Genomic DNA, 27,871 nt, shown 5'->3' on the forward strand with positions numbered 1-27,871 from the left:
TCAGTTGTGCTGGGGAGAACAAATCTAAGTCTAGAGTGGCTAAGCGAATGGGAATGACGTGGAAGAAGACGACTAGGCTAGATTCTGCTAGTGAGGAATTCGGTGTTTCCTCTAAAGCAGCGGGAAGCTGCCGGGAACATTTCTGGCTGGAGGAAGATAGCCTGCTTACACGAAGCGCTTTAGCACGTACAGGAACCCAGCGGATAAGGTCTGTTATTTATTGTCACCATTGTGTCTTCCCTACTCCGCCCAGCTCCGACCCCTGCCGCAGCGTGGCCGCAGTGACTCCTCCCGGCCAGTAGAGGGCGCCAGCCCGCACTTGGCCGCTGGCCGCCCGAGGCGGGCCTCCTCTTGCCGCTCACCCCCCCACCTCTTCTTTCCCCCTTAGGAGAAGTCGGGAAGGTGGCAGCGGCGGCGGTGGCGGTTGTCCCGCCCGGCCGGTTGGTGTGACCGGTCGGCGCGTGCTGCGCAGCTTCCGAGCCTCGTCCAGCCGGGAGGAACCGAGCAGAGACCGAGACCGGAGTCCGCGCGGGCGGAGGGCGGAGGCGGCGGCGGCGGCGGCCAGGGCGGCCCGTGGGAGGGAGCGCGGGGCCCCGGCAGCGCCGCCGGCTCCCGGCCCTGCCGGCCTCCTCGGTCGGAGCCGCGGCCATGGCGGCCAGCGCGAAGCGGAAGCAGGAGGAGAAGCACCTGAAGATGCTGCGGGACATGACGGGGCTGCCGCACAACCGCAAGTGCTTCGACTGCGACCAGCGCGGCCCCACCTACGTGAACATGACGGTCGGCTCGTTCGTGTGCACCTCTTGCTCCGGCAGCCTGTGAGTGCGGACGGGGTCGGGGGTACCGGGCCGTGGCGGCGGGGCTCGTTGGGGATGCGGCTGGCCTAGGCCTTGGGGGCCGGGGATGCTCTTGCGCTTTGGCCGGGCGAGGGTCCAGTCTTGGGGTGGCCGGCGTGGGTGGGGCGTGGGTGGGGTCGGGGTCAACGAGCGGCCGGCCCGGCGGGGCATCCTGGCTTCCCGCCGCCCAGCGGGCGTGGCCGGGCCTCGGGGGGCGCAGGCCCTGAGCAGCCCCGGGAGAGCCGTGCGGGGCCTTTGTGCGACCCGCAGCTCCGCGGTTGGGAGCCCGGCATCTGCTCGGTGCCTCGGAACCGGTGGGAAGGGAGAGAGCAGGAACGCAGAAGCTGGGTATCTTCCTCTGGCCCACAGCACTCAGGTAACTGGGGCGGGCGGGCGGGGGGCGTTAAAACATCTTGGTGGCTGAGATGTGAATCCCAGGAGAAAAGTTCTCCCTGGAGGATTAATTACGCGAGGCCCGGAGGCAACAAAAAGCAAGAGGGTTGTGGCTGCTTGGCTCCAAGTGTCCTGAGTTGGGGAAAGTTTTACTGGAAATGGGTTATCAGGAGATGTGCGGTTCAAAATAAGGATGGAGCCTGGTGAGATTTCTGGATCAATACCCAAGTGTCCTAACTGTATGGAGAAATGGGGACAGGGAAGATAATATTGAAAAAGGAGATAGAGGTGGCCGCCTGAAATTACTCAGATGGCATATGTCTAGGCATCTCTGTTGTGGTGGGAATTTCCGTTCCTGTGAAATTTCATTTGGAAAGGTTGCAGGTGATTCTGGATCCGATTAGATGGTATTATGCGATAGTTATCTTGAACTCAATACATTTTTAATGAACTGGTAGTTAAATGTTCCTTGGGTCTTTAAAAACTATTACCGCATGTGTTGAAGTGTGGGGACACACGTGCATGATTTGTATATCTGGGTTCACTTTTATAGGCTGAGCCTTTTCGTCGGTCCTCCCAAAATTTTTATTATAGTATTAATAACAATATATGTAAAACACGTGGGAAATCTTCTAAAAGGTTGGAAGATGTTGACGTGGCTAATAATTCCCCCATACCCCCACCCCGTTTTAAATCTGGGCGAGGAGGCATGTATGGTTTTTCATGAATATAACATTTGGGGTGGTTCCTATTAAGTTTTTGGATGAAGTTTTAGGGTGTGGTGATAAATAAATGCTTTGTCTCAGCATTAACATTCTAATGGAGACAGCAGAAATGCCTAAGTGAGTAAGGAAAGTGTCAGAGTGCTGTGCTCAACTTGGGAGTAGTGCAGTAAGAGCGTCCTAGAGGTTACTTTCAGGTTTATAGTTAGGAAACAATCACAGTTTGCCACAGCTGTATGTGTGGTTCATTTGTAAGTGGAAACAAAATTAGGAAATTAAAGTCACTTATATTAGGTAACTTTGGTTAAACAAATAGTCCAATTTATTTAAAGTGTACTTTTTCTTTTTAAGATTTATTTATTTATTTCATGTATGTGAGTACACTGTAGCTGTCTTCAGACACACCAGAAGAAGGCATCAGATCCCATTACAGATGGTTGTGAGCCACCATGTGGTTGCTGGGAATTGAACTCAGGACCTCTGGAATAGCAGTCAGTGCTCTTAACCTCTGAGCCATCTCTCCAGCCCCCATGTACACTTTTAATATGTGCTTAAGAAGTGTGTCCTGCTTTTGGAAAGCATGAGGTTCTTTGATGAATTTGAGTCTTAGGGTTGGTATACATATATATTTACGTATGTATAATTTATTGCTTTAGAATTGACATGGCTTAGAGCTTTTAAGTATATAAAGTGCTTCCCTTGCAGCAAGTACGTAATAAGAAAATATTTTCAGTGTTTTAGAAACATTAGGTATATAGGAACTTTCAGTGTGATTTTTGTTTGTTTTTCTATAGGGTCTCTCTGTGTAGCCCTGGCTGTCCTGGAACTCCCTCTATAGACCAGGCTGGCCCTGAACTCACAGAGCTCTCTGCCTGCCTCTGCCTCCTGAGTGCTGGAAATTAAAGAAGTGTACCACCATCCCTGCCTCAGATCCATAGTTATTACCCTCCACCAAACTCAACTCCAAATGGATCAAGGACATGAACATAAGGCCAGACACACAGCACTGCCCAGCTCTTCTGTGCACTTGTGTATCCAAAGGCATAACCATTACACTGCAGAGCAGGGGTTGTAGGAGGCAGCACTCTTCTTTCACCTGCAGATCTTCTCTCATCCTGGAGATTGAACTAGGTCACTAGGCTTGGTGGCAAGTGCTTTTACTGCACTGAGCTGTCTCTCTGGACTGCCACTATAATGTTTTATTTTAAGTTTTTTTTTTTTTTTTTCTTGAGTAGGCTATCCTTGGAACAAGTGAAGGTTCATATGGAGATGTCACAGAGGAGTTGATGTCTGAGGAAAGGTCATCAAAGAGAAGTCCCAAGTAGCAGCAACTTTGTGTGGTAGAAGATTGGGGTGCTTAGCGAGGTGACCAACCCTGCTTTTTCTTTTGCCTCTAAAAGCCGTGGGATTAATACTGAAAATAGCAGTTTTCTCTCTCAAGTATGAAATAGAATAAAAGCTTCTGATGCAGATTTGTTTTCCATACAAGAGACAGGGCTTCATACAATGTCAGACACACTGTAGGTGCACAGTGGGTGTTACTAACAAGAGGGAGAAGGGAATAAAAGACACTGTGAGAAGCACCTCGATCAGAGTCCATCAGATCCTTTCAGGCTGTGACCTCAATCCTGACTCAAATGGACTCAAAAGATGGAGGCCATTTGCTGAAAGGGTTTAAATGATATTTTTATTTTCCTCATATTAGAAAAGATGGTTGCCTAAATGGAGTCTCAAGCTGTACTTGAGTATAGCTGTGTTAGTCAGTCACTGTCCAGTGTTCTCACTGCATGCTGTCCTCACACGAGCACAAGGATCCTTAGAGTTATAAAGAAAGCATGGATGCTGCAGTGTGGCCCTGAAGTGTCTGCTGGAGCATTTGGAGAGACTGTAGCTCCTGAGGATTTGTGTCTCTGGAAAGCCATAATGCTAGAAGACAACTTAGGAAGAGTGATTGCGTATTTCTTATGTAGACAGCATGGTGTAATGGAAAGAGTACGTTATGTACATGCTGGCATGCATTCATCCTCTTGGCTTACGATTTAAATTGGTGATGACAACATTGTGTGCTCATGGATGTTAAGTGGGAGTGACACATGGGCTGTCTTAACTTTTTGAATACACCGTATTTGAGGAAGGGGCAATCAGTGTAGGTACAAGGATGCAGTAAGGTTGCCATTGCCTGACTTCTCTAGAGGGGTCACTGTATCGGTAAACAATGCCTGTCATGAGTTCCATACTTTAAGATGATAGATATAATAACATACTTTATCCCTCAGTAATGACTTGGTTTAGATGAAGCCACCTTTTTTTTAAAATTTATTTTTATTGGATATTTTATGTATTTACATTTCAAATGTTATTCTCTCCCCCCTTCCCCCTCCCCATTTTTCCCTTTTTGTTGGGACTACTAGATTCAAAGCTAATCCTATTTTTTTCCTTTCCAGATTTCTGTCTTCTATACTCAAATGGTGCTCATTCAGAGCACGATTCTGAAACTTTTAAAGAGACTCGCAATGTAGATGTAGTTCAGTGTTTGTTAGGGAAACCAGGCATGTTGTGACTTTCTGGTTTGTTTCTCTCTTTTATAGAATACTTAAGTTATGGACAGGTAATCAAATCATATAAATTACAGACAGTAAAAATTTGTCTTTATGGGACTGGATTATAAACTCCTAGGCTGGAGGCCCTGGGTGGTTTAATCTCTAGAATTGAGACTAGGGTTGGTTGTAATTACCTTTTGTTGTTGGAGACAAGATTTCCTGTAACCCAGGTTGCCCTCAAACTCACTGTAGTGTAATGGATGGCTTTGAACTCCTGATCCTGCTAGCACTGCTTCCCAAGTGCTGGGTTCACAGGCGCGTACTGCCATGCCTGGCTTATGCTGCACTGGGAACAAATAAATACTCTTATCTCCTGAGCTGCAGCCTACTTTTTGTTTTTGTTATTTTGAGACAGGGTCTTTTGTGTAGCCCGCACTGGCTGTAAACCAGAGGTAGTCCTCCTGCCTCAGTCTCCTGAGTTTGGGATTATTGGTAAGGACTAGTTTGGGATGAAATTGCTTTGTGGAGACTGTAAAGAGTAGAATCAGAAAGTAACACAGGATTGCTTTTTTTCTTAAACATGTATGTATTTGTTATATGTAAGTACATTGTAGCTGTCTTCAGGCACACCAGGAAAACATCGGATCCCATTACAGATGGTTGGGAGCCACCATGTGGTTGCTGGGAATTGAACTCAGGACCTCTGGAAGAGCAGTCAGTGCTCTTAACCACTGAGCCACCTCTCCAGACTATGGGATTGCTTTATTTTGAATTGTTCAGTGAAGGCTTAGGCAAAATAAAAAGAACATCTGAGAGACAGTTTGCTTCTCTACCCGAGTGAGCGCACTCTTCCTCAGCCCCCCTCCTCATCCCTCAGTGGTCCACCATACAGCTAGGATGGCTTTCAAGTTACCATATTTAGTTCTTAGCCTCTGAGATTACAATATTTGCTGCCATGTCTGGTTCCAGGCAACTTTACTTAATACAGGATTTAACTGGATGGAGGGCTCATCTTGAATGCCCGTTTTAGACATTGCATGGAGCTTTTCCAAAGGGAAGTCAAAACAAGGATTCATGCAGTATGTGGCTTAAGGGACAAGCACATCTGGACTGGTCTTTCTGAGTGACACATGATCCTCATATGTATGAGACACTGGTAAAGAAAGCTTTGGGACTGGGCATCTTACCCCTTGCAGTAGCTTGCCGTTGGGCACTTCCCATTTCAGATGGCTGAAATGCAGTGAGGTTCTCTAAAGTGTTCGTGGAACGATGAGTCATTCCTAAGAAGATGTATTACTTTATATTGGTGATAGGGAACTTTGAATTGTTTAAAATACAGGGAATGATGTCTATTTCAAAAGGTTGAAGGTGCCGGGTGGTGGTGGTGGTGGTGGTGGTGGTGGTGGTGGTGGTACTTGCCTTTAATCCCAATATTCGGGATTAAAAGGGAGGCGGGTGGATCTCTTGAGTTCTAGACCAGCCTGGTCTGTAGGTGGAGTTCCAGGGCAGCAAGCATTACACCGAGAAATCCTGTCACAGAAAAACAAAAACAAACAAATGAACAAAAAAGGAGTCTGAGGGTAATTTGTTAAGACTTCTTAGTAAAATATTAATCCTTTTGATTAGTTATACCCTTCTGTTAGGGGGTGGTCTTTTCAGAGGTTCCTGAACAAACCTGAGCATGCATTAAGTGAGGTGGAGATAGTAGAGACCCCAAGAATAGGAATGTTGTTACCTTGCAGAAGAAAAGGCTTGGGGAGGGTGGGAATACTGTACACATGGTAACTGTCTGGGTAATTCAGGCCTGTTGTAAAAGGAGTAATGGATTTCTTCTGTTACTCTAGGAAATATGGCATCACTAGAAAGGAAAGGAAAGGAAGTTTTCTTAGAATTGTCATGTCTAAGCTTTTCCTCTTTTCTCGACTTTCTTTTAAAGTTTGCAGGCCTTTTGGTGGAATTAGAATTCAAATTAGTGGGGCTAGTGATGTAGGACATGTGCAGACCTTATATCCATTTTCTTTCCAAGCTTTTAATCAGATGGTTCTACCTTGGAACACTTGTTTTTTAAGATTGATTGATTGATTGATTGATTGATTGATTATAAGTATACTGTAGCTGTCTTCAGACACACAGAAAAGGGCATCAGATTTCATTACAGATGGTTGTGAGCCCACCATGTGGTTGCAGGGATTTGAACTCAGGACTTCTGGAAGAGCAGTCAGTGCTCTTAACCTCTGAGTCATCTCTCCAGCCCTCAAGTGTTTCCTTAAATGTAGTTACTGTACAGTCAAGATTCTTGGAATTCTTCAAGCTTATAAAGGTCTAAGTTTTATGGGAATGTTTTCCCCACCAGGTAAGAAAATCCATAAGTATATGCTACTTAAGTTTTAATTTGAAAAGTAATTTAAGTTCATTTTATGTTATTTTTTTCAGAATTTACTCTTACTTTAAAACCAGCACATAAACTTTTTAAAAGTGAAGGCTGTGAACAATGGTCCTGGCAAGAGCTACAAGAGCCCCTAACCACTGAGCCATCTCTGACCCTGACCCCAATTTCTGACGACCACAGAAAGACTTTGAGCCTTGGGCCCTTTCCATTTATTGTTTATACCTAACACAATATTCCTATTCTCTTGTCCCTCGGTTTGACCTCCCCACCCTTTCACTACAGGAGGAAGAAGACAGGATGGGTCCTCCTGCTCTCACCACCCTCCTACATAGAACCTGATCGTTTTTTCCCTCAGGTTCTATTGGTCTACTTCTCTTCATTTGTTTTGCTTTAGTGTATGGATAATTACTCGGCTTTTAGATATTATCTGTGGCTGAGGTATAACATTTCGGTGTGATAAGACAGACACACTATTAGTGGGTGGGTGTGTGGTCTTTGTGTGGTGTGTATGTGAGTGTGGTATCTAGAGGCCGTAGGACAGCGGGATGCCTGCTCTGCCACTCTTCTGAATTTCTTTGACACATGCTCTCATTGAACATAGAGCCAGGCTAGCAACCACCAGCCTGGGGTTATAGGCCTGTGTTAGCACAGCCAGCATTGAAGTGACTTCTAGGGAATTGGACTGGGGCTTGTGCATCAAGTGGCCCTACTCTCTAGCCATCTTCCCCAGCCCGCTTACTGTTTTCTGATTAGTCATTCTGGGTAACTGTGCTTTGGTAGTGTTACCTTCTAGGTCCCTGTGCAGCTGCTGTCTAGAGATGCTTCTTCTAGTTTGATTTGTGACTTCCCAATAGCTGTGGACTCTCTTTCTGGCCCCTCCACTCTAGTATTTTGGTTAAAGATGACTGGGGAGTCACTTTCACGCGTGAGGTGGCTCTTTGCCGTCTGCTCTGAGGCTTCAGAGTGGCACAGGATACCATTCTTGTTACTGATTCGTGTGCTGTGCTTTCTGTTCTTTTGGAGAGTATTTTTGTTTTTAATCTCCGCCACTCTGAACAGCGTTGTGAAATGTTGACTATTTTGGTGTAGGCTTTGCATTCATTTGTGTTAGGCCCTTTTCTTCCCTTTCTTTGTAAATGTAAGATGGCGAGGTGGCTCAGTGAGTAAATGCGCTTGCTATGAGGGCTGACAGGTCCCCTGTGGTGTCTTCTGCCAGCACACGATAAATAGATACAGTAGAAATATTACTGCTGATCAGTGTGCATAACCATTATTTAAGTAAACTACACTATTAGGTAGCATTCTAATACATACTGTAAAGTTATCCTTCTGAACTATTAATCCACATACAGAAAAATTGAAGCCTACATGTAAAGAATGAGTTGGTAAAGGAAAAGCAAGCTGATAAATTAATTTATTGTAGGATGCTGAGCCGTCTATGTCAGCAGTTCTAACTTCCCAACGTCTCCAACCATATGATTGCATTCTCATGAGCAGTATTAGATATTTCTTGAATTACAGCCTTTTTTATTGTTTTAGATTTATTTATTTTATGTATATGAGTACACTGTAGCTGTCTTCAGACACACCAGAAGAGGATGTGAGATCCCATTACAGATGACTGTGAGCCACCATGTGGTTGCTGGGACTTGAACTCAGTACCTCTGGAAGAGCAAAGCAGTCAGTGCTCTTAACCACTGAGACATCTCTCCAGTCTGAATCACAAATTTTAATACACAGATTTCAACTTTGCCTAAAGGAATATCTCACGTGCCCATTTAAACCTCATTTAAACAACAGCCTAAATGAAGATTTGTCTGGTTTCCTTCTTTGCTGGCAAGTTGATAATGATAACTGTATGCAAATACTGCGTTTGTGAGATGATAGAAAAATGAATCTGGTGTGGCTGCTTTTAAACTATCTCACCCAAGCTTTAAGAATCATCCAATACCAAAGGCATTGCCTTAGAAAAAAATTAACTCAACAAAGCTGACTTTGTTTGAAACATAGGGAATCAGGGTCCCTTTTTGGCACTCAATCTCATTAATAAAAAAATTCAAGAATAGACTCAAATGGAAGCTCAAAGAAAATTTTATTAGGGTTTGAAAGAAAAACTTCCAGGGCAGGCAAGCTGTGGAGGAAGAGAGAAGAAAATCTTGTCATTTATCTGGCATGGAGTCAGACACAGGGCAGACAAGCAGTTACACAGTGGGGAGGAGGACTTAAGAGGAGCTAGGAAGCCCAAAGTGTTGGGAAAACCTGATGTTGGAAACCTGGTGTTAGGAAATGCATGCTTACAGGAGGGAAAGAAGTAAAGGAGAAGTCATGCAGTTTCTAAAGGATTCAGAAAAGTAGGCAGGCTTAGGAAGCTGCATGGCTATAGTCTACTAAAATGCTGCACAGAATTCTGGGAAAGAACATTCCCTAATTAAAGGACTAATTATTCCACCTATCTCTTTAGCAGAGGTGAGCCTGCCTTCCTAGGGCAGGTCCCTTGGCCCAGGTAAGCGACTGAGCCCAATGGGAATGTTAGGCCTCCACTTAGGCAAGAGATTTTATTCTCTGAGGCAGAGGCATTTCCCTTAATGGGATTTTATGGCACTTTCTTAGGTTTCTCAGAATGATGAATTCTGATGGATGTGGGTTATGAGCCACTGTTTTTGCTTTGGTGAAGTATTTTAAATTTTTAAGTGGACAGGGATAGGGGAGTGGGGGTGGAGTGGGGAGTTCCCAGTGCTGCTTGAGGCTAGAGACGGCAGACCCGGGAGCTGGAGTTACCAGGCAGTGCAGCCACTTGACATGGCAGCTAGGAATCAAAGTTGGTCCTCTACAAGAACAGTATGTTCTCTTAACTGTTTAGACTTACTTGCTGACCCATCTGTTAAGCCCCCTGTTTATCTGTTTAGTTAGTGTTTTAGGCACAGTCTCATATAACCCTGTTGTTTTGGAACTTGCTGTGTAGGCTACACTGGTCTCTAGCTCATAGAGCTCCACCTGTCTTTCACTTCCTGGTACTGGGATCAAAGGCATGTGGCACTGTTAGTCTGGTGACTGTTATAATTATATGAGTACCCTGTAGCTGTCTTCAGACACACCGGAAGAGGACATAGGATCTCATCACAGATGGTTGTGAACCACCATGTGGTTTCTGGGATTTGAACTCAGGACTTCTGGAAGAGCAGTCAGTGCTCTTAACCACTGAGACATCTCTCCAGCCCCTACTTATACAAGTATTTTATGTATCCAGACAGACAAACTACCAGAATGACTCTTCTGCATACCAGTTATAAGTAAGTTGTTCTGTTTGAGTAGTGACTGGGAGACTCCCCAGCATGTACAAATACTGTTCAATACAGGGACCATACATCATGGTATCAAATACTTGATTTTGTTAAGGAAAGCAACTCTAGAAAGCTTTCATTTCAGTTACTCTCAACTGGTGTTCTTGATGCAAAACAAACAAAAAAAGAAAGAAATCTCAACAGCCGTCAGTACTTTCAGAATTAACATACCACCCTTAATATGTAGAGTGTAGTTATTATTTTGCAGTACAAATTAATTCAAAACTAAGACCCAGATCTCACACGTGCACACACGTGTGTGCTTGAACACACACACACACACACACACACACACACACACACACACACACACACATGTCAGAAAACAGTGGCATCAATTATTGAGCTACATCTCCATACAGGAGTGCCCAGCTAGTCTCTTGTCATAAAAAGCAGTTACAGTCTGAGACTATTTATCTCCGCCTCTTCTGCCAGCACCTGCCACCCCATCTGAATGCTTTCATTTCATCCATTCCTGTCTGTGACCTGTTGTTTCTTCAGTGGGAGACTTTTGCTGAAACCTCTTGGTTTGTTAGGAGGAAGGACATGACTGCTTCTAAGTATACTGGAAATATTGTGCTTTTATTGTAGATAAAAGGGAGGGCATAGCCTGAGAGTCCAGAGTGAGCATGACCCCGAACCTGGCCATGTAAGGAAAGAGGCGAGGGCAGAAGGGAGAGACAGGAGACCCAGAGTCCAGGAGAGTAAAATGTAGACATTAATGGCTGGATTATATGGGGAGGACAGCCCAGCCCAGCCCAGCCCAGCCCTTGGGCTGAAGACATTTAGAGTATGGGGTAGAGTCTGCCAGCCCTGACCTGTAACAAGTAGGGACTGAGGGATTCTTAGAGAACCGGGCAGCCCAGGGCCACTTTGATACTAAGTGGGTACCTCAGGTATCTGTTTGTCCCGGGTCAGCTAGTCATCCAGCCTCACTATCACATAAAGATCTTTTTGTAGTTTTCCTTTCCCATAGTTTGAGAATTGATTAATTAATTAATTAACTCTCAATCTTAGGTTTTCTTTGGCTTTCCAAGTCCTGTCAGAATGTAGATCCTGCTTTTTAAAGGAAGTGCCTTGCTTGCCTTTCCACAATCCAGTGAGTGCTGACCCAGTGCGTTCTTCAGGCTCTGCCTCTTCAGCTGTTCATTTTCATTCTGTTTCTCATCTTTTGCATTGTGGATTTACTAAGCCCATAGCCTAACCAATGGGCTTGAGTCCACTGCTAAAAGTGCTTTGGGCCAAGGATCCTGCAATCTGTCTATTGAGCTGAAAATGTTTTAATTAAAATTTTTAATACTTATGAATTGCTTTCTTTTTTAACAATAATTCTTATTTTTAAAATTAACTTTAGGGATATTTGCTATCATCTTTTTGAAAAGAAAAGGCCTGACTTCCACTACTCTGGAGTCAAGTGGAGGGAGTAACACCGAGGAGCACGTAACCTGTCATTACCTGATACTCAGTTCATAGCATGGAAGCTAACACAAACCACCAGCTATGCTGTTTCATACAACTTTTCCTCAGACTTTGCTCAGGGCCTGGTGAGGGGGTAGGCTGGCGGCTGTTGAGGAACCGTGGTGAGTTTTGCCCCTAGCTGTATTCATTCTCTCAGTGGATCTTGCCATGGGTCCTGTAGTGAGAATCGAGTCTCTTCTTGGCTTCTCCCGTCCTGCAGGAGCTCTGCCCTGACTTACTCCCCAGTCAGTACTGCTGGCTTATTGGTGTTTGTCTCTTCTTCATATAAGACAGAACACTGTTCCAGCTGGGTCTTGAACAGCTGGCCTCAGTCGGTCTTCCTACCTTAGAGGCTGGAATGATAGGCCCTGGCTTGGTATGTTTAGTTTTTTCTTCTTCCGAAGAACTGTATTGAGTTTAGGGGCTCCTCTTTTTTTTTTTTTTTTTCCTTCATTCCCTTGTTTGTTGTGGGCTAATCTTTTCCTCTTTTGCAGTCCTGTCAGTGGGATACTAAAGATGTAGTGAACACACTGTTGTGAGCTTTGTTCGTCGCCGTTACTAGTGTCTGTCAGTTCATTGCTTGAGTGTTGCTTTTTAGTGGTTGCCCTGAGTATTATAAGGACCTTGGAGTTGTGGCTAAGGAATTATTGTGCCTTACATTTACACACACACACACACACACACACACACACACACACACACACTGAACCTTTGAACTCTGGGTGGATTAATATTTTGAACAATCTATAAGTATGTAGCCAACAGTTTGGAGAATCTTAACCTACTAAAAGCATCATCTTCTGTTTTAGATTTTTTTTATAATATGAAGTGTATGATTTTTTTTCTTTTAGTAAATTACTAGTATCAGGATAGACCTAATGTCAAATTAACTTTATTATTTTCTGACATAAAATATTTTGAACAGCTTCTCCCTCAGTAGGAGAAAAACAATTAATAAAATCAGCCAACTGAGCTTTCTTCCTCATCTAGCACAGATTGGTTTTTGAGTTGAACAAATGACTGTTTGCAGGATTGAGGCCTCGTTAGGAGCGTACTGGCAGACATGTGTGAGTCACACCATCTGGTTACAGTCGTACCTGGGTGGTGGTCATTAAAACAAAACTCCTGGGGATCTGTATATGACTTAATTACACTGCAGAAACATATTGGGCTGAATTGGCAGGTTACTTTGGAACTTAAAGCCAATAAACTGGCATACAAGCTTTCAGAACATAAATACTCCAGTTACTAAATCAGTCAAAAAATGTTGGCACAAATTTGGAGACTCATAGTGTGTATTTTTGGAGTCCAGGGTGGACAGTGCTTTAGTATTGGCTCTGAAAGAAATGATGTGATTTCTTTGCCCAATACTTTCATCCAATAGATAGCATGACTTGTATCATTATAATGAGCTGTATTCATGTGAAAAGCAGACTAGCATGAGGAGACATGACATCAGTGTGTAAGAGTACATGCTAAGAATATGTCAGTTTTGATCCATTAAGGATTCTGTTTATTTAAGAGATTACATTTGATTGATGGAGAACACAGTTTTTGCCAGCTGGGCATGGTGGTGCACACCTGGAATCCCAGCTCTTGGGAAGTGGAGGCGGAAGGATCAGGAGCTTAAGGCACCTACAGCAGTCTACAGAATGAGTTGTGCTTTGTGTGTCTTGGTCTCAGGAGGAAAAAAAAAACAACCCACAACAATTTAACTTCAGACGTAACAGTTCTACGAATTGATCTGTCTGACCCCCCTTCTCTTACACACACACACACACACACACACACACACACACACACACACACACACAGTTGTTTTTTTTTTTTTTTTTTTTTCCCCCTGGTAACTACCACCTCAGAGTGGAGGTGTTCCATCACTTTGTAAAACTGTTAGTCTTTTTTCTATCCCTGACTGGGATCTGAGATTCTCCACACTGCGGTCTTTGCCTTTCTGGGCATGTGGATGGAACCAGCTTTTCCATTTGCTCACTGTTACTCACCATACCTGTAAGATTAATCCAGACTTGCTGCTTGCAGTAGCTTGCCCCTTTTAATTCTTTATTTCACCATATTTCATCGCCTTAAAAAAAATAAAACAAAACAAAACCCAAAGCAGTTCCTCGTACTTTTTCTAATTTCTGTTGTATGTGAATAAAGAAGGTATAAACAGGAGTAGACACAACATAGGAGACAAATATATATTTATATTTCACTTGTGACTTTTACTACAAGGTTTATATACTACAAGGTGTATGTATTTTGACTTTATTAAAAAATTAACGGCTTGTTCTGATTTTCCCTTTTTACTGGCTTTGGAAACTGTAAATACCACACTTGTTAGTCACTGTTGAAACTATGTTATTCACACTAACAATCTGGGATTAATACATTTAAATTTGATAATATATAGCTGTTGAAAATACAAAATGCTTTCTCAAGTATATTTATTGCTAAAGACGTATTCTCTTTTTACTGTTACAAGTTGACATTGTATGTTTAGATTTGCCTCTGTTTGCTGGGGTCTCTGTTCTTTTGTATCTCAAGAACTTTTTTGCATAGTTTTGTTTTTTAAAGTGTGTATGATGTAGATTTCTCTCCTAAAGTCTCCTGGGTAACGTTTTTATTCTTTTAAGTCTGAAACTGCTGGCATTTTCTCATTTTATCATGTTCTTCAGTAATGGCTTTTCCTGGGTTACAGCAGTTATTTCCTTTACCACATGAAGGTGATAGTCTCATTTCCACTGAAAAATGTGTGTAATTATTCTAAAGTCTTTGAAGTTTGGACAGAATGTTTCTAAATGTAGTTTTTATTTTCCACAGTTTTGTTGTTAACTTTTGTTGAATCTGAAAAAAAAAATTGTCAGCCATTCAGATATGTCTTCATTCTTTGAGTTCTGTAGCTGTACAGCTGGCTGTAGGTGTCTGTTAGGCTTCCTAGTTATAGCCAGCCAGCCTGCCTCCCTCCCTCTCTCCCTCCCTCCCTCCCTCCCTCCCTCCCTCCCTCCCTCCCTCCCTCCCGTCTTTATGTTATCTTCCGGCTTCTTTATCTGTTTTCTGTCTTCCAGTTCATTAGTTTTCTATTTAGAAATGTTTGTTTTGATTGGTTGGTTGACTGAGTGGGAGTGGGAAAGAGCAGAGTCTCATTATGTAGCCCTGGCTGTATTAGAACTATGTAGACCAGGCTGGTCTCAAACTCACAGAAATCCGCTTCTGCCTCCTGAGCTCTGGTTTAAAGGCATGCACTACCATGCATGGTCTTTGTTTAACCTGCTTTTTAACTGGTTTGCTGAAAATTTCACTTACACATTACAGGGTTTCATTTCAGAAAATTGGGATTTGAAAAATGTCCCATCCCCCCTAAGCCTACCCTCCGAACACACTCTTCCTCCTCTTCCTGGAGAGATGGCTTGGCAGTTGTCAGCCTGTACTTCACCTACTGAGTGTCTGCGTTTAGATCCCAGCACTCACACAGCCCCCTCACTCTGGCCTAACTCAGCTCTGGGGATTCCTATGCCTTCTTCTGGCCTCCCAGACACCTGCACTGGGATCTACAGACCACCCACCATACATACAGGCATATTATTACAAAGAGAATTAAGCAACAAAGCCAAAAGACTACCTTGTCTGGTATCTGTTACAATTAAATTGAGATTAAATATGCTAATTGCCTATGTAGGTGCTTTGTATGTTTTCTTTCTTTCTTTCTTTAAACATTATGAACTTATGTTTTTCTGGCCAGTTGCATTGAAAGATATAGTTCATTCTTGGTTATTTGCTGCTGATGCTGTTTTTTATTCTTTAAATGCTTTAACATTTATTTTGTGTGTACGTGTAGGTCTGGGTGTGCTACAAGTGCATATATGGAGGTCAGAACTGCTGGTGGGAGTCAGCTGTTCCCTCCATATGAATTCTAGGAGGTGAGCTCTGACCACCAGTGCCCTTCCCTGCCAAGTCAGCTTGTCAGCCGCATTTTAACCTTTAAAAACTTTTTGTTCATTTAATGTATGTACATGTGCTTGTGTGAGTTCATGTGTGCAGGAGCCTTGGAGGCCAGAAGAGACTGTCAGCTCCCCTGGGATTGAATTACAGGCAGTGGTGAGTCTCTGTGTTGGTGCTGGCAATAGGCCCTGGGTCCTCCATGAGGACAGTAGTAAGTACTCTTAACTGCCAGGCCTTCTCCCTAGCCCATTGCTTTAGTCATTTAAATTTGTGTGTGTGTGTGTGTGTGTGTGCATGCACACATGCACCTTATACTTGTATATTTATTTACAGTTTTAGAAAGATTTAGGTATTTTACTCACTGTTCTGTATATAAAATTATGGAAACTTAATTGAATACGGAGTGAAAGTAGAGTGTTTGGAGATTATGAACACCGTAAATTTATACCTGAATATAGAGCCGGAAGCATTCTTTTAGTCTCTCTAGCTGATAATCAATATACTTGTTGTATTTAGAGCAGTGGTTTTAATAATCAGGAATGAATTTGATTGTTCCTACTCATTGGGAAGTATTACATTTAGTGAAACTAGGGACACTAGAGTGCCCAGCCTCCCACAGTAAAGTTAGGCAGGATCAATGTCAGTAGCACCTAGATTAAGAAACTGGTTTAGTGAAGTGAGCGTTCAGTGCTGATGCTGGTAGGCAGGTGTCCCAGTGTTTGGGAGGAAAGATGTCAGGTTTCAGGAAAATGCCAAGAAGGCCATAGGATCTCATAAGTCACCTTAGTTACATCCAGAAAGCCATGATTAAAGTCCAAAAGCTTTTACTACCATTACTAATCAGGCAGATTTGCTATTATTTCTTGCATTTTTTTTAGATATATAAATGGGATTTTTGTTATGGAAAACTTGGAGTAGAAAGTTAAATATAGAAAAAAATTGCCATTAATGGCTCAGTGGAGAAGCAGTTGTTTCATGAAAGCCGTATGTGCTGTGTCTACCATCCTGTCATTTCTATGGCAAGGTGGAGTAGAAACAGCAGAAGTAGAGACTGCCTGAAGGTGAGGGCTGACTGCACACATAAGTTGTCCTGCATACATACATTTAAAAAATGTGCAGATAGAAAATTTAATCCTATCTTCTTTGTATGAAAGACTCTTAACATGAAATCTTTTTTTTTTTTGTGAAGATTATTTTAAAATAGCATCCTGAAAATATTGTGTAATTTTAGTCTGGAAGCACAATCATAAATATGTATACTATAAATGGCTTTAATTTTAGCCACATGCTTTCTGTGCTTTTTTTTAAAGAAATTGAAGTATTTCTAATGTTTTCCTATTGTGAATAATGTGTAATGACTATCTCATACATAATTATTTAGTTACATTGTTGATAATCTCTTTTAGAATAGCTCCCTAGACAGGCCCCATGGCATGAAAAAGCTGATTGATACAAACTGATGAATTGATCCCACCCTTAGTGCATCATGAGTAAAACTGAATAGAAAAGAAGAGTTAGAGGAAGCAGTAGGAGTGTATGTGGAATTTCCTTGACCTGACTGACTTTGTAGTAAATATGGCCTTAGTAAATTGAGTCTTACTAGTTACGTGTCTTGGGAGAACTTACATTTTAACTCCTCGGTCTCTCTAAATGGGAAAAAATAATCTGTGTAATTTAGTTGAGTCCATTGTGGCTGTGTTTATTTTTATAAGTTCATCTTTTGTTCATTTTGATAACATGATTGTCTTTGTCCTATGATATGGTATTTGTCTCAGTCAACATTTTAATGCTGTAAGAGACACCACGACCAAGACACCTCTTACCAAAGAATGCATTTAGTTGTGGGCTCGCTTACAGTTTGAGAGTTGTTTATCGTGGTGAGGAGCTTGACTGCAGGCAGGCAGGCAGGGTGCTGAAAGGTAGCTGAGAGCTTTATATCCTGATCCACAGGCTGGTTGGCAGAGAGAGGGGTAGGGAGGGAAGGAGGGGGGGAGGGAGGGGGAGAGGGAGAGAGGAAGAAGAAAGAGAAAGAAAGAAAAGAAAGGAAAAGAAAAGAAAAGAAAAATACACACACACTGAATTGACTTCAGGCCCAGGTCCAGTGACCCCTCCAACAAGGCTATAACTTCTAATCCTTTCCAAATAGTTATCAACATGAACCCGTGATGGGGCGTCCTCATTCATACTGCTGCAATAGTCCTTTGATTTACATTGATTTTTTACAAAATTTTTTATTTAAAACTGTGTATATTGTGGGTGGGTGCATCTGCTTGCAGCACGTGTAGAAGTCAGGACAGTTTGCAGTAGTCCGTTCTCTGCCGAAGCATAGATTGGGTTCTAGGAATTGAACTCAGGTTATCAGCCCAGCAGCAAGCATTTATGCATCGTTGTATCTTGCTGGCCCAGACATTTTCTTTTTTCTTTAAGAGTGTTCACAAGGAAGATAGAAAGTAAAAGCTTTACTGGACTAAGCAGAGGCAAACTGCAAGTGAGAGGAAGTAGGCATTGGAGAGGGAATTCTGTAAAGGTCAGGGTGCAGGTGTGTGTCAGGAGTTAATAATAACTCCCTAGTGGTGAATTTTCCTTGTAGTAGAGGTGAGTTGGGAACAAATGTCATGATTTTGGTGCAAATAGAGACTTTCTGCCTTTAGAGGTTGAGAAGTAACGTTAACAGGTGGCTGCAAAGGCCTTGGAAGTTCCATTGTAGTTGTACAGCTCAGTTGTGGAAGCCGCCTAGTGCAGTCGTTGTGCAGTGGCTAGTGTTAGTTTGTTCTCTGCCCACTGCTTATTTCCATACTCACGTTCTCAGGAAGTGGGTGGGAACCGTACATTGGTTTAAAGTTGAAGTAAAGCAGAACCAACCACAAAGCCCAGGTTAATTTTTCTCCCGCCTAGACTGTGAAAGAGGTTAAAACGTGACTGGCCTTCATTCTCTCCTGGGAACCCTGAAAGATGCTGTCAATGAGTTTCCAGATCTTTTTTTTCCTGGAGCTGGGGACCGAACCCAGGGCCTTGCGCTTGCTCGGCAAGTGCTCTACCACTGAGCTAAATCCCCAGCCCCAAGTTTCTAGATTGTTATACACAGAAATGTTTTTGGAATTTTGAATGACTTTTGGATCACTTATATCATTGTTAAATCTCATTTTTAATGTTTATAACAAGCTTTATAAACATAATTTTGGAAACTGGACTCAAAATAAAGGTCTTAAAGAATTTGATGGAACTTTGCTTGGATTGTTTAACCTTGATTTGGTTGGTAGATAAGCCACTTGGTGCTTTTAGGTGCAAAATTCTCAGTACATTTTTGTTCAGTTTTTTTTGAAGCTATCCATATAGAGGAGGACTGGATTATAAATCTTAATTGTAGAATTACCTATACAATTTAACTTTAAGTGTAGATTTCTGGATCTAGCTGTGAGTCTGTTCTCTATGATCCCCAAGGTTGCTGCTGCTTGCTGGTTTTTCATTTGTTTGTTTCTCTGTGTAACAGTTTTTGCTGTACTGGGACCTTTTAGACCAGGCACCAGGCTGGCCTTGAACTCACAAGACGTCTGCCCACCTCTGCCTTCCAAGTTCTGGGGTTAAAGCACACCTGTCTGGGCTTGCTTTTGAACATTCACTGCTGATTGAGATGATTTAAAATGGTCTTTCTGCATCCTTATAGGGATTGGGAAGTGTTACTATTTTGGTTGGTAGAGTGAATCTGGGAGAGAAGAATCTAAAAGTCAGGTGAACTAAGTCTCATGCAATAGACAGTTTCATTCAGAGCATCAAACAATTTATGTTCCGAGGGCATTCTGAGGATTAAACAAGGTCGTGCGAGCAAAGTTCACTTGAGTTCAAGTTGTATACAGTTGGAAAGGCAAGGTCACATGAGTCTAGGCTAGTCACAAAATACATCTCATGTTTGGAAACAGCCTTTGGAATAATAATGGGTAAGATGACGGGTAATTTAAAGTAAACCCACTCCTATTATTACATCTGGGCGGGGTATGAAAGCACATTCCAAGAACAAATCCCTACTTTGGAGGAATAGAAGTTAGAAGATTCTTGGTTTGTTTACTGGAGTTTCCTTACCAGGTCATAATCACATACCTTTGCTCATGGATCATGTGCCAACAGACAGGGAGATGGGACTTTATTCAAGCTGATGACTCACCTCAGATTTCCCTTGTCACTTTCTGTATGGTGTTCGTTTCCCAGGTCTGAGCACATCACTAGCTCTTTCTTAGGGAGCTGTGAGAATATGTAAGTTGTTACAAAGTTCTTTACCATAGTACTCTTCCACAGAGTCCTCTGTCTACACAGGTGCATTATGGTAATACTTTTCCAGAAGCTGGTGTGTTAGAGGCACTACTTGTTCCTCCTGGGTAGTTGAAGAATGCTAGTACTCTGGATTCTAACTATATTTGTTGTATCTGTATAATAAGCAATAGTTTAATATTTAACACTCTATTTGTGGAATGAAAATACTTGTAAGTTTTTGAATAAGAATAATTTAAAAATATAGAGTAGTAAAATTTGTAAAATATTTTATCTTTTAGGAGAGGGTTAAATCCACCTCACAGGGTGAAGTCTATCTCCATGACAACATTTACACAACAGGAAATTGAATTCTTGCAAAAACATGGAAATGAAGTAAGTATTTTGCAATTTTCAAATTTGTTGTAATCATTTTAATGTGATTTAATAAGTTGCTTAAAATGGTGAGTTTCTTGTCTCAGTGTTAATTCTTGAAATATTTATAGATATTTCAGAAAGTTCTTATTTGGGATTGATGCCTAAGTGATTTACTGTAAACCTGAAGTAAAACATAGATTGGTACTGAAAACGTAGCAGTGTTGGCTGTGGAAGGCATATTTGGGGGGTGTCCTGTATCTCGAGGGAGGAAGAGGAGCCAGTTCTGTAATACGGTGCTAAGCTTCTGAGCATGCTGTGTGATGAGCTGTCACTTGAGGCCATCTCGTTACGTGTATATGATGCTTAATGCTTGGCAGGTGCTTGGCAGGGAGACGATCCCTAGTTCTAGGGGCAGCAGAGAGAGCTAGGAAAGGATTTGGAGGGGAACCTCTCTTGGGCTCCCAGGAATCTGGGCTGTTTGGTTATTTATTTTTAGATTTAAATTTTGCTGCTAATAAAAGTAGTGATCTATTGTTTTAAAAATGGGTAAATTAATAAAAGAGTGTAGGATTGCTTTTTCTGTTTTGTTTTAGGGGGAAGATTTTGAGACAGGGTTTCACTATATAGCCTGGGCTGTCCTAGAACTACTGTGCAGACCAGGTTGGCCTCTAACTCAGAGATTCACCTACTTCTGTCTCTGGGATCAAAGGCATGCACCACTGTGTCCTGTGGGGATGCTTTTTAAATCTTGGTAAGGTTGAGTGGGTCAGCTCAGCTCAGTTGATGGCTTTCATAGGAAGCCTAAGAAGGCAGCAGGACGTTGGTGTACTGTTGGCTGCACATCTGTGATAACTTTACACACAGAAGAGGCTGAGTGTTAAGTGGTTTTAGTCACCTCTTACTTAATTATTAGAAAATGTTTACAGGTTTATTATAGTCTTTCCTCCCAATGCTTCAGAATCATTATATACAATAATTTGCCTAACCCGTTGCTGTACTCAGAGGTAGAGGCCAGAGATCAAGGTTATATCGTTGGTTACAGAGCAAGTTCTGGGCCGCCCTGGGCTGCATGAAAATCATGAGGCACAGTGTTCTTCAGCATATTGCTTTAAATTAATATTTCTGCTATCCTCCTCAGCCCCAACAGCCACCATTCTCTTTTAGGTATCTCACATAAGTGAGATCATATAATTTTGTCTTTCTTAGGCAAATTGTTTTAGTTGTTTGTTCTCAAGGTTCATCTTTGTCACATATGACAGATTTTTTGAAGAGAAGTGGCAAGATTATATTTTAGAGAAGTGGCAAGATTAACTTAGAGGATATAATCCTCTTTTTTTCCTCGAGACTGGATTGCTCTGTGTAGCCCTGGCTGTCTTGGAACTTGCTTGGTAGATCAGGTTGGTCTCATACCTACAGACACTGCCTGCCTCTGCCTCCCCAAGTGCTGGGATTAAAGGTTTTCATGACCATTGCCTGTCTTGTAAATACATTCTCGTGATGCCTGATTTATCTACTAGATGGAAGCAGTACATAAGCAGTAAGGGTGATTGCGGTGGGCTCTTGTCTTCACAGCTCTCTTTTCCTTTCATTGATGTTTTTGAGACAGTCTCACTATACAGCCTAGACTTAACTAATTTCTGTTTAGCCCAGGCTTGCCTCAAAAACCACATATGATTCTCCTGTTTCAGCTTTTTTTTTTTTTTTTTTTTTTTTTTTTTTTTTTAATAACCAGAACCCTATTTGAAAAAAAGAGTAGTTAAAGGTTCCACAATGGGACTAGGAAAAAAAAATCAGCAGTTTTCATTTCGTTACCAGTGATTTATGAACCTTGTGATTGTAAGCAAACCATTTTTCTCTCTTGAGTTTCGTTTCCCTTTGTAACATATATGACATTCTGTATTATTTACTGCCTGAGGCTTAAAGAACAGTATCTTAAAAATTGATATATTATGTTGATGTAAGCTGACACTTATGTGGGAAGATACTTTTCTGATTAATTTCGAAGTTTAGAAAATAATTATCACAAAGGAACATGCTGTGCCTTGAATAGAATTTAGTGTACAGAGAGTTTTGTAGCACTGTTTCACTTAAGGCAAGGAGGCATTACTCTAACGCTGTCTTTTACAGTTGCCCTGTTTATCCGCCACGACAGCACTCTGCAGTAATGGCTGTTGCCTCCAGTGGAAGACTTCCTTCCTTTTATAGCATCATTTCCTGTGTACTTCTCAATGCCTTCATCTAAAATAGGCTTTAGTTCTTCTCTTTAAATATTAGTCTTGGATGCTTGGGGGATGTCATTGTTATTCCATGTTTACACAGATGTTTCCTATGAAGCATGAAATGTAAATATCTTAAGAAAAATCTTTGTTGGAACTGATCAATACACATATTGTAGTCTAAACTAGTCAGATCCTAGGTGAGCAAGTGGCTTTTTGCTGACCTGTACTTGATATATATTTAGAATTTAGATCATTGAATTTATTCTGTCTAAATAAGTTGGGGACTAAATGTTCTAGGTCAGCGTACATATTTTAGGTGGAACAAAGGGGAAATGCATTTCATTCTGCAGATGCTTCAGGGAGGTAGAAATATGCTTTTGCTCAAGCCTGCTCTGTTTGAAGGTGGAAAGGGGAATAACACATTAGACAGGAGGTTCGTGCGTCATGAAATGTATACCTTAAAAACGGACACAAAGTTAGCAATGACTCCTATGGTGTGTGTCTGGGGTTCGCTGAATCATTTCCTCTTTGGATTGTCTGGAGGACTTGTTGGAGGAGAGCACTACCAGATACCTTTGAAGAGTTTGGGCTTGATTGGTCAGGATAAGCACATTGAGGCTTCTTTCAAGGAAGTCATTATAAGGCAGGGAATTCTGTGGTCCTAAGTATCCTATTGTCTCACATGGTTTTATGGCTAGGTTGTAGACCTGTGTCTGTCTGCTGACAGACAAGCTTCTGGCTATTTTCACTCAACTGTATATGCTTTCATTCTTGATAGCACATTAGAAAAAACAAAATGTTAAAAATGGAATATAGGGCTGGAGAGAGAGCTCAGTGGTTAAGAGTGCTGATTGCGGGGTTGGGGATTTAGCTCAGTGGTAGAGCGCTTGCCTAGGAAGTGCAAGGCCCTGGGTTCGGTCCCCAGCTCCGAAAAAAAGAACCCAAAAAAAAAAAAAAAAAAAAAAAAAAAAGAGTGCTGATTGCTCTTGCAGAGGTCCTGAGTTCAATTTTCCAGCAACCACATGGTGGCTCACAACCATCTGTAAAGGAATCTGATGCCCTCTTCTGGTGTGTCTGATGACAGCTACAGTGTACTCATATAAACAAACAAAAAATGAACAAATCTTAAAAGCATTAAGAAAGATAGAATATAATGGTTTTTAAATGTATATAAATATAGAACTGTTAATTTCTTTTGCATGAGGCATGTGGATAATGGTTTTTATCTCTGCAAGCATAGTTCAGTTTATCTATCATTTAGATAACTCTTATCACTGAGATAGATGTATGTATCAGCTGGTGGTCTAGAAATACTAGCATAGTCATGTGAATGAAGCTTACTGCATGTAGACTTGTTTATGTTGTATTTGCTTTGCTATTGTGTTACTTGAGCCATGACATTTGTTTGAAATATTTTTTTCATTATAGACTCTCTGTTTTTTGTTGTTATTTTGTTTTGTTTTGAGACAGTGTTTCTATTTAGTCCTACCTGGCCTGGAATTTGCTATGTAGACTAGGCTGGCTTCAAACGTAGAGGATCCACCTGCCTCAGCCTTCCAAGTCATGGAGTTAAAGCCGTGTGCCACCACATCCAGTTGAGCAGTTCGTAGGCAAAATAGTGTGTTGGGCTGGAATGTAACTCAGAGGTAGAAAGCTTGCACCTAAGTTTGATTTCCCAGTACCTCAGCCAGCAGGATGAAGGTTAGCAACAGAACTGGGTATGGTGTACTGTACCATACTGTAATGTCAGGCTGAGACAGGAGGATTGGGAGTTTGAGGCCAACCTGGGCTATGTACATAGCAAGACTGTGTCTCCCTGAAAGTAAGTAAATAGAAAGTAAAAAGTCAGCAATAGACTTTTGTATACATTTGTCTTAACTATTTAAAGCAGTTCTATTAATATTATAACATTTATTCTGTAATTAGTACTTTTTACTGTTCAGTTTTCATTTTTGCTCCTATTTTTAAAAAGCAGTAATCAGGTACTTAGTCATTAAATTTTCATTTATTTAACTCTGTTTTTGTGTTTTATGGGAAATATTAGTAAATGTTTTATTATGTCTAACCATCATGAGTCAGTGCTCCATCTCCATCTAGGAGACAACAGACCAAAAAGAAATTTTGAGAAGTTCTGTATAGAGATGGATTATTGAGAAAAGGTGCTCCAGCTCCATCCTCCTGCTCTTCTTACTCTCAGCTAGAAGTGAGCAGAGTCGTGCTATGTCGTTTATACTTCCCATCCTTTTATGCACAGTAGAGCTTGTCAGCAAAGGGGACGTGCGTGCTGGCATTTCTACTCCACCTTGTGAGGATGGTAAAGCAGGGATAAGTGACCCCTGCTCTGACCTCATCTCTTTCTCAAGCTTATGAAACTTTTCTTGTCTTCCCTTTTTAATACCAGTGATTGGTTATGATATGCAGCTTTCCTTCTTTGGGTCTGTTAACTTGTTAGCACACACGTGTTTGTGTGTGTGTGCCACAACTGCTCAACTCTATCTGGCAAGCCTGTCTGGACAAGTGGAACCCCTTGTCTTTTGGCCTCTGGTTGGGTTGGCCAGCCCTTTCAGGTTTAGGTGGTCGAATCCTTGGGAGCTCACAGCTCCCGTAAGGCTCTCTAGCTTTTAGATTTTGCTGAATGTTTTATTGCGGTGGCTGGAGGGTGCTGCCATTACTCAGCCTGGAGCACTGTGCTCTAACTTGAGGTTTCCTTACAGCCAGACTGTGCTTTGCAGTAGTCTCTTGGTTAACTTCCAGTTTTCCACATTAACTGTCCATTTGCCAGCGAATTCTTGACTGATAAAAGTGTACATTAAAGGGGAGAGGGGAAAGGGGTAACATTTGAAATGTAAATACATAAAATATCCAATAAAATTTTTAAAAAGAAAAGATCACAATATGAAAAAAATACATTGTTATTGGTGATCATGATGCCAATTCTAAAATTACTCAGCACTAAAGTGAAGGAAAAAAAACTCAACAGCTTTATGAATTTATTTGTTGCCTAGTGTCAGTTCATTTGTTCTTTATTTTATTTTTTAATTCTTTCCTAAGATGGATTTTGAGTCATTTTGTTCATTGAACATTTATGGCTCAACTTAAAAGTATACCCACCGTGGCAGATTTCTCAGAATAGCACACAAAACGACCAGTATACCAAAGCTACATAGTTCCCTGTCACAGTAATGCAGCCTGTGCCTCGGGGTGGGGTGTCCTCACTCACTGAACCTGCCTGGTATCCCGAGCTAGGAGGTTCCTTCATTGTTTGCATTTTCATGAGAAGATAGGACCTAGCAAGGGCTGACTGCTGGTTCAGACTCTCAAAGCACCACAGCCACGTTACGCTATAGTTAGGATGATTTCCCACTCCCTTTCCCCAGAAATCATCAAAACTAATCCTATTACGTATTGAGCCCTTACAAATGATGGCTTCCAGGGGTCATTATTATTCCTCACTACTATTTTTAGCCCACACCCCAGATTCCCATGTTAATAGATGCTATACTTCCTGTGCCTTCTTGTCACCATAGTTCATTTTAGATTTTAGCTCTTTACCCTTTTCTTGCTGTTTCTAAACTGCAGCCAGTGTTCACAAGGATCATTCACATCCACTGACCCTTTCTTCTCAGTTCTTCCACTGTGAAGCTTAGCTACGCTCACCAACTACCAGGACCTTCACTCTGCCAAGTTGCTTTGTCTTTATCTTTCTCTCTCGGCCTAGCTTGGAGTTTATGGTCTGTTATTATAACCGACCCCTTCACCTGTTATCCTATTGTACTTGGCAAACATCAGCTACCTGCAGTTGTTGACTTTTTCTCTTCATTCTCTAACCTAAAGGACACCCCCCTCCCCCATGTGCCCTGTTAAATTATTAGCAAAGGCTTATAGATGGTAGTTTTAATAAGATAGTAGGAAGAAAACTCAACACTTCAGGGACCAGATGAGTTCATCTCCAGGAGGCAAAAGGCCTTTCTTCTTTTTTTGTGATTGGGGATATCCTGGGAAAGTTCAGGCTTTGATATGAGTCTTGCTTAGCGACAAGTTTACTGACTAAATTTAAGAAACCCTTTTTTGGGGGCTGGGGATTTAGCTCAGTGGTAGAGCGCTTACCTAGGAAGCGCAAGGCCCTGGGTTCGGTCCCCAGCCCTGGAAAAAAAAAGAACCAAAAAAAAAAAAAAAAAAAAAAAGAAACCCTTTTTTGTTTATTTGTTTGGTAAAAAGAGTACTACATAGAGGTGTGTGATATCACTTGTCAATTGTACAAAGGAATGGAGGTCTTTTTATAACATTAGAATTTGTATGTATATGCACAGCCCTCCTCCCATGGTATTCACCTGGAGGTCAGAGGGCACCTTTCAGGCGTCTTCTCTCCTTCCACTGTGGGTTCTAGGGATTGACTTAAGTTGCCCACAGGTATTTTTACCTATGGGTTGTGTTGCCTGTTTTATGTTTGGTTTCATTTTTCCTAGTCAGCATAGTTGACTTGAAGTTTTGTCTTAGTCAGGGTTTCTGTTCCTGTGAAGAGACACCATAACCACGGCAACTCTTATAAAGGAGAACATTTAATTGGGGCTGGTGCACAGTTCCGAGAGTTAGTCTGTTACTGTCGTGGTGGGAACCATGGCAGCATGCAGACATGGTACTGAAGGAGGAGCTAAAAAAGCTCCACGTTTGGATTGGCAGGCAGCAGGGCAGGAAGCTTCAAAGCCCATCCCCAGTGACAGACTTCCTCCAAGAAGGCCACATCTCCAATAATGCCTTCCCCAATGACCTACATGTCATTTTCATTGAGACTACCACAAGTTATGTCCCACCACATTGCTCCGTTTACTTGCTGCATAGTATTTTTCTTGGTCTGTGCTATAATTTGTTTGTCCATCACCTCTTACATGCAGTTGGTTGCATTCTTTCCAGTTTGGCCTTACCAGTCAAGCTGCTGTGATGAGCTGGACACAGTCCTGTGTGCAGACACGTGCTTTCACACTGTTTGGGCAGGTAGCTCCAGAGTGACCTGGTCAGGGAGTAGGCATACTTAGTGTTTAAGAAACGGCCCGACTGTTTTCTTTAGGTGTCGTACCATTTACAGTTTGGAGAGTTTCAGTTGCTCCATACTCAGCATCAAAAGATATGGTCAGTAAATTACTCTTAATTTCATAGTAAGACTAGGAGACTATGGGTCTGTATCCTGTGTTTCTGCTTGTTGGGGTTTGAGTGGCATATGGTGATACTTAACTTGCAGTGTGTATGTCTTTGTTGAAGTGATTGTTTATATACCCTTCCCCCTAATTTACTTTTAACAATTTTATTCTTGCTTCTTATAATGTAGGCTCGAGAACTTTCAAATTCTTAAATATTTTATTAGTGGTTCTTGTCTTTTTAAAGTATCTTTTCCTTTGTTTTTGAGCCTTGTTTGAATT

General features: G+C 41.9%; 1 protein-coding gene across 1 annotated transcript in view; it reads left to right on the forward strand.

Annotated features, from left to right (window-relative positions):
• Nucleotides 1-373: 373 nt before the first annotated feature.
• The window catches only part of Agfg1 (ArfGAP with FG repeats 1), a 57,727-nt gene continuing 30,229 nt past the window's right edge, over nt 374-27,871 (forward strand). Inside the window, 2 exon segments of the mRNA NM_001135596.2 lie at nt 374-815; nt 20,163-20,256. Coding sequence (NP_001129068.1) covers nt 649-815; nt 20,163-20,256 — 261 coding nt within the window. The 5' untranslated portion in view covers nt 374-648.

This window comes from Rattus norvegicus, chromosome 9 (assembly GCF_036323735.1).
Source record: "Rattus norvegicus strain BN/NHsdMcwi chromosome 9, GRCr8, whole genome shotgun sequence".
Classification (NCBI taxonomy): domain Eukaryota; kingdom Metazoa; phylum Chordata; class Mammalia; order Rodentia; family Muridae; genus Rattus; species Rattus norvegicus.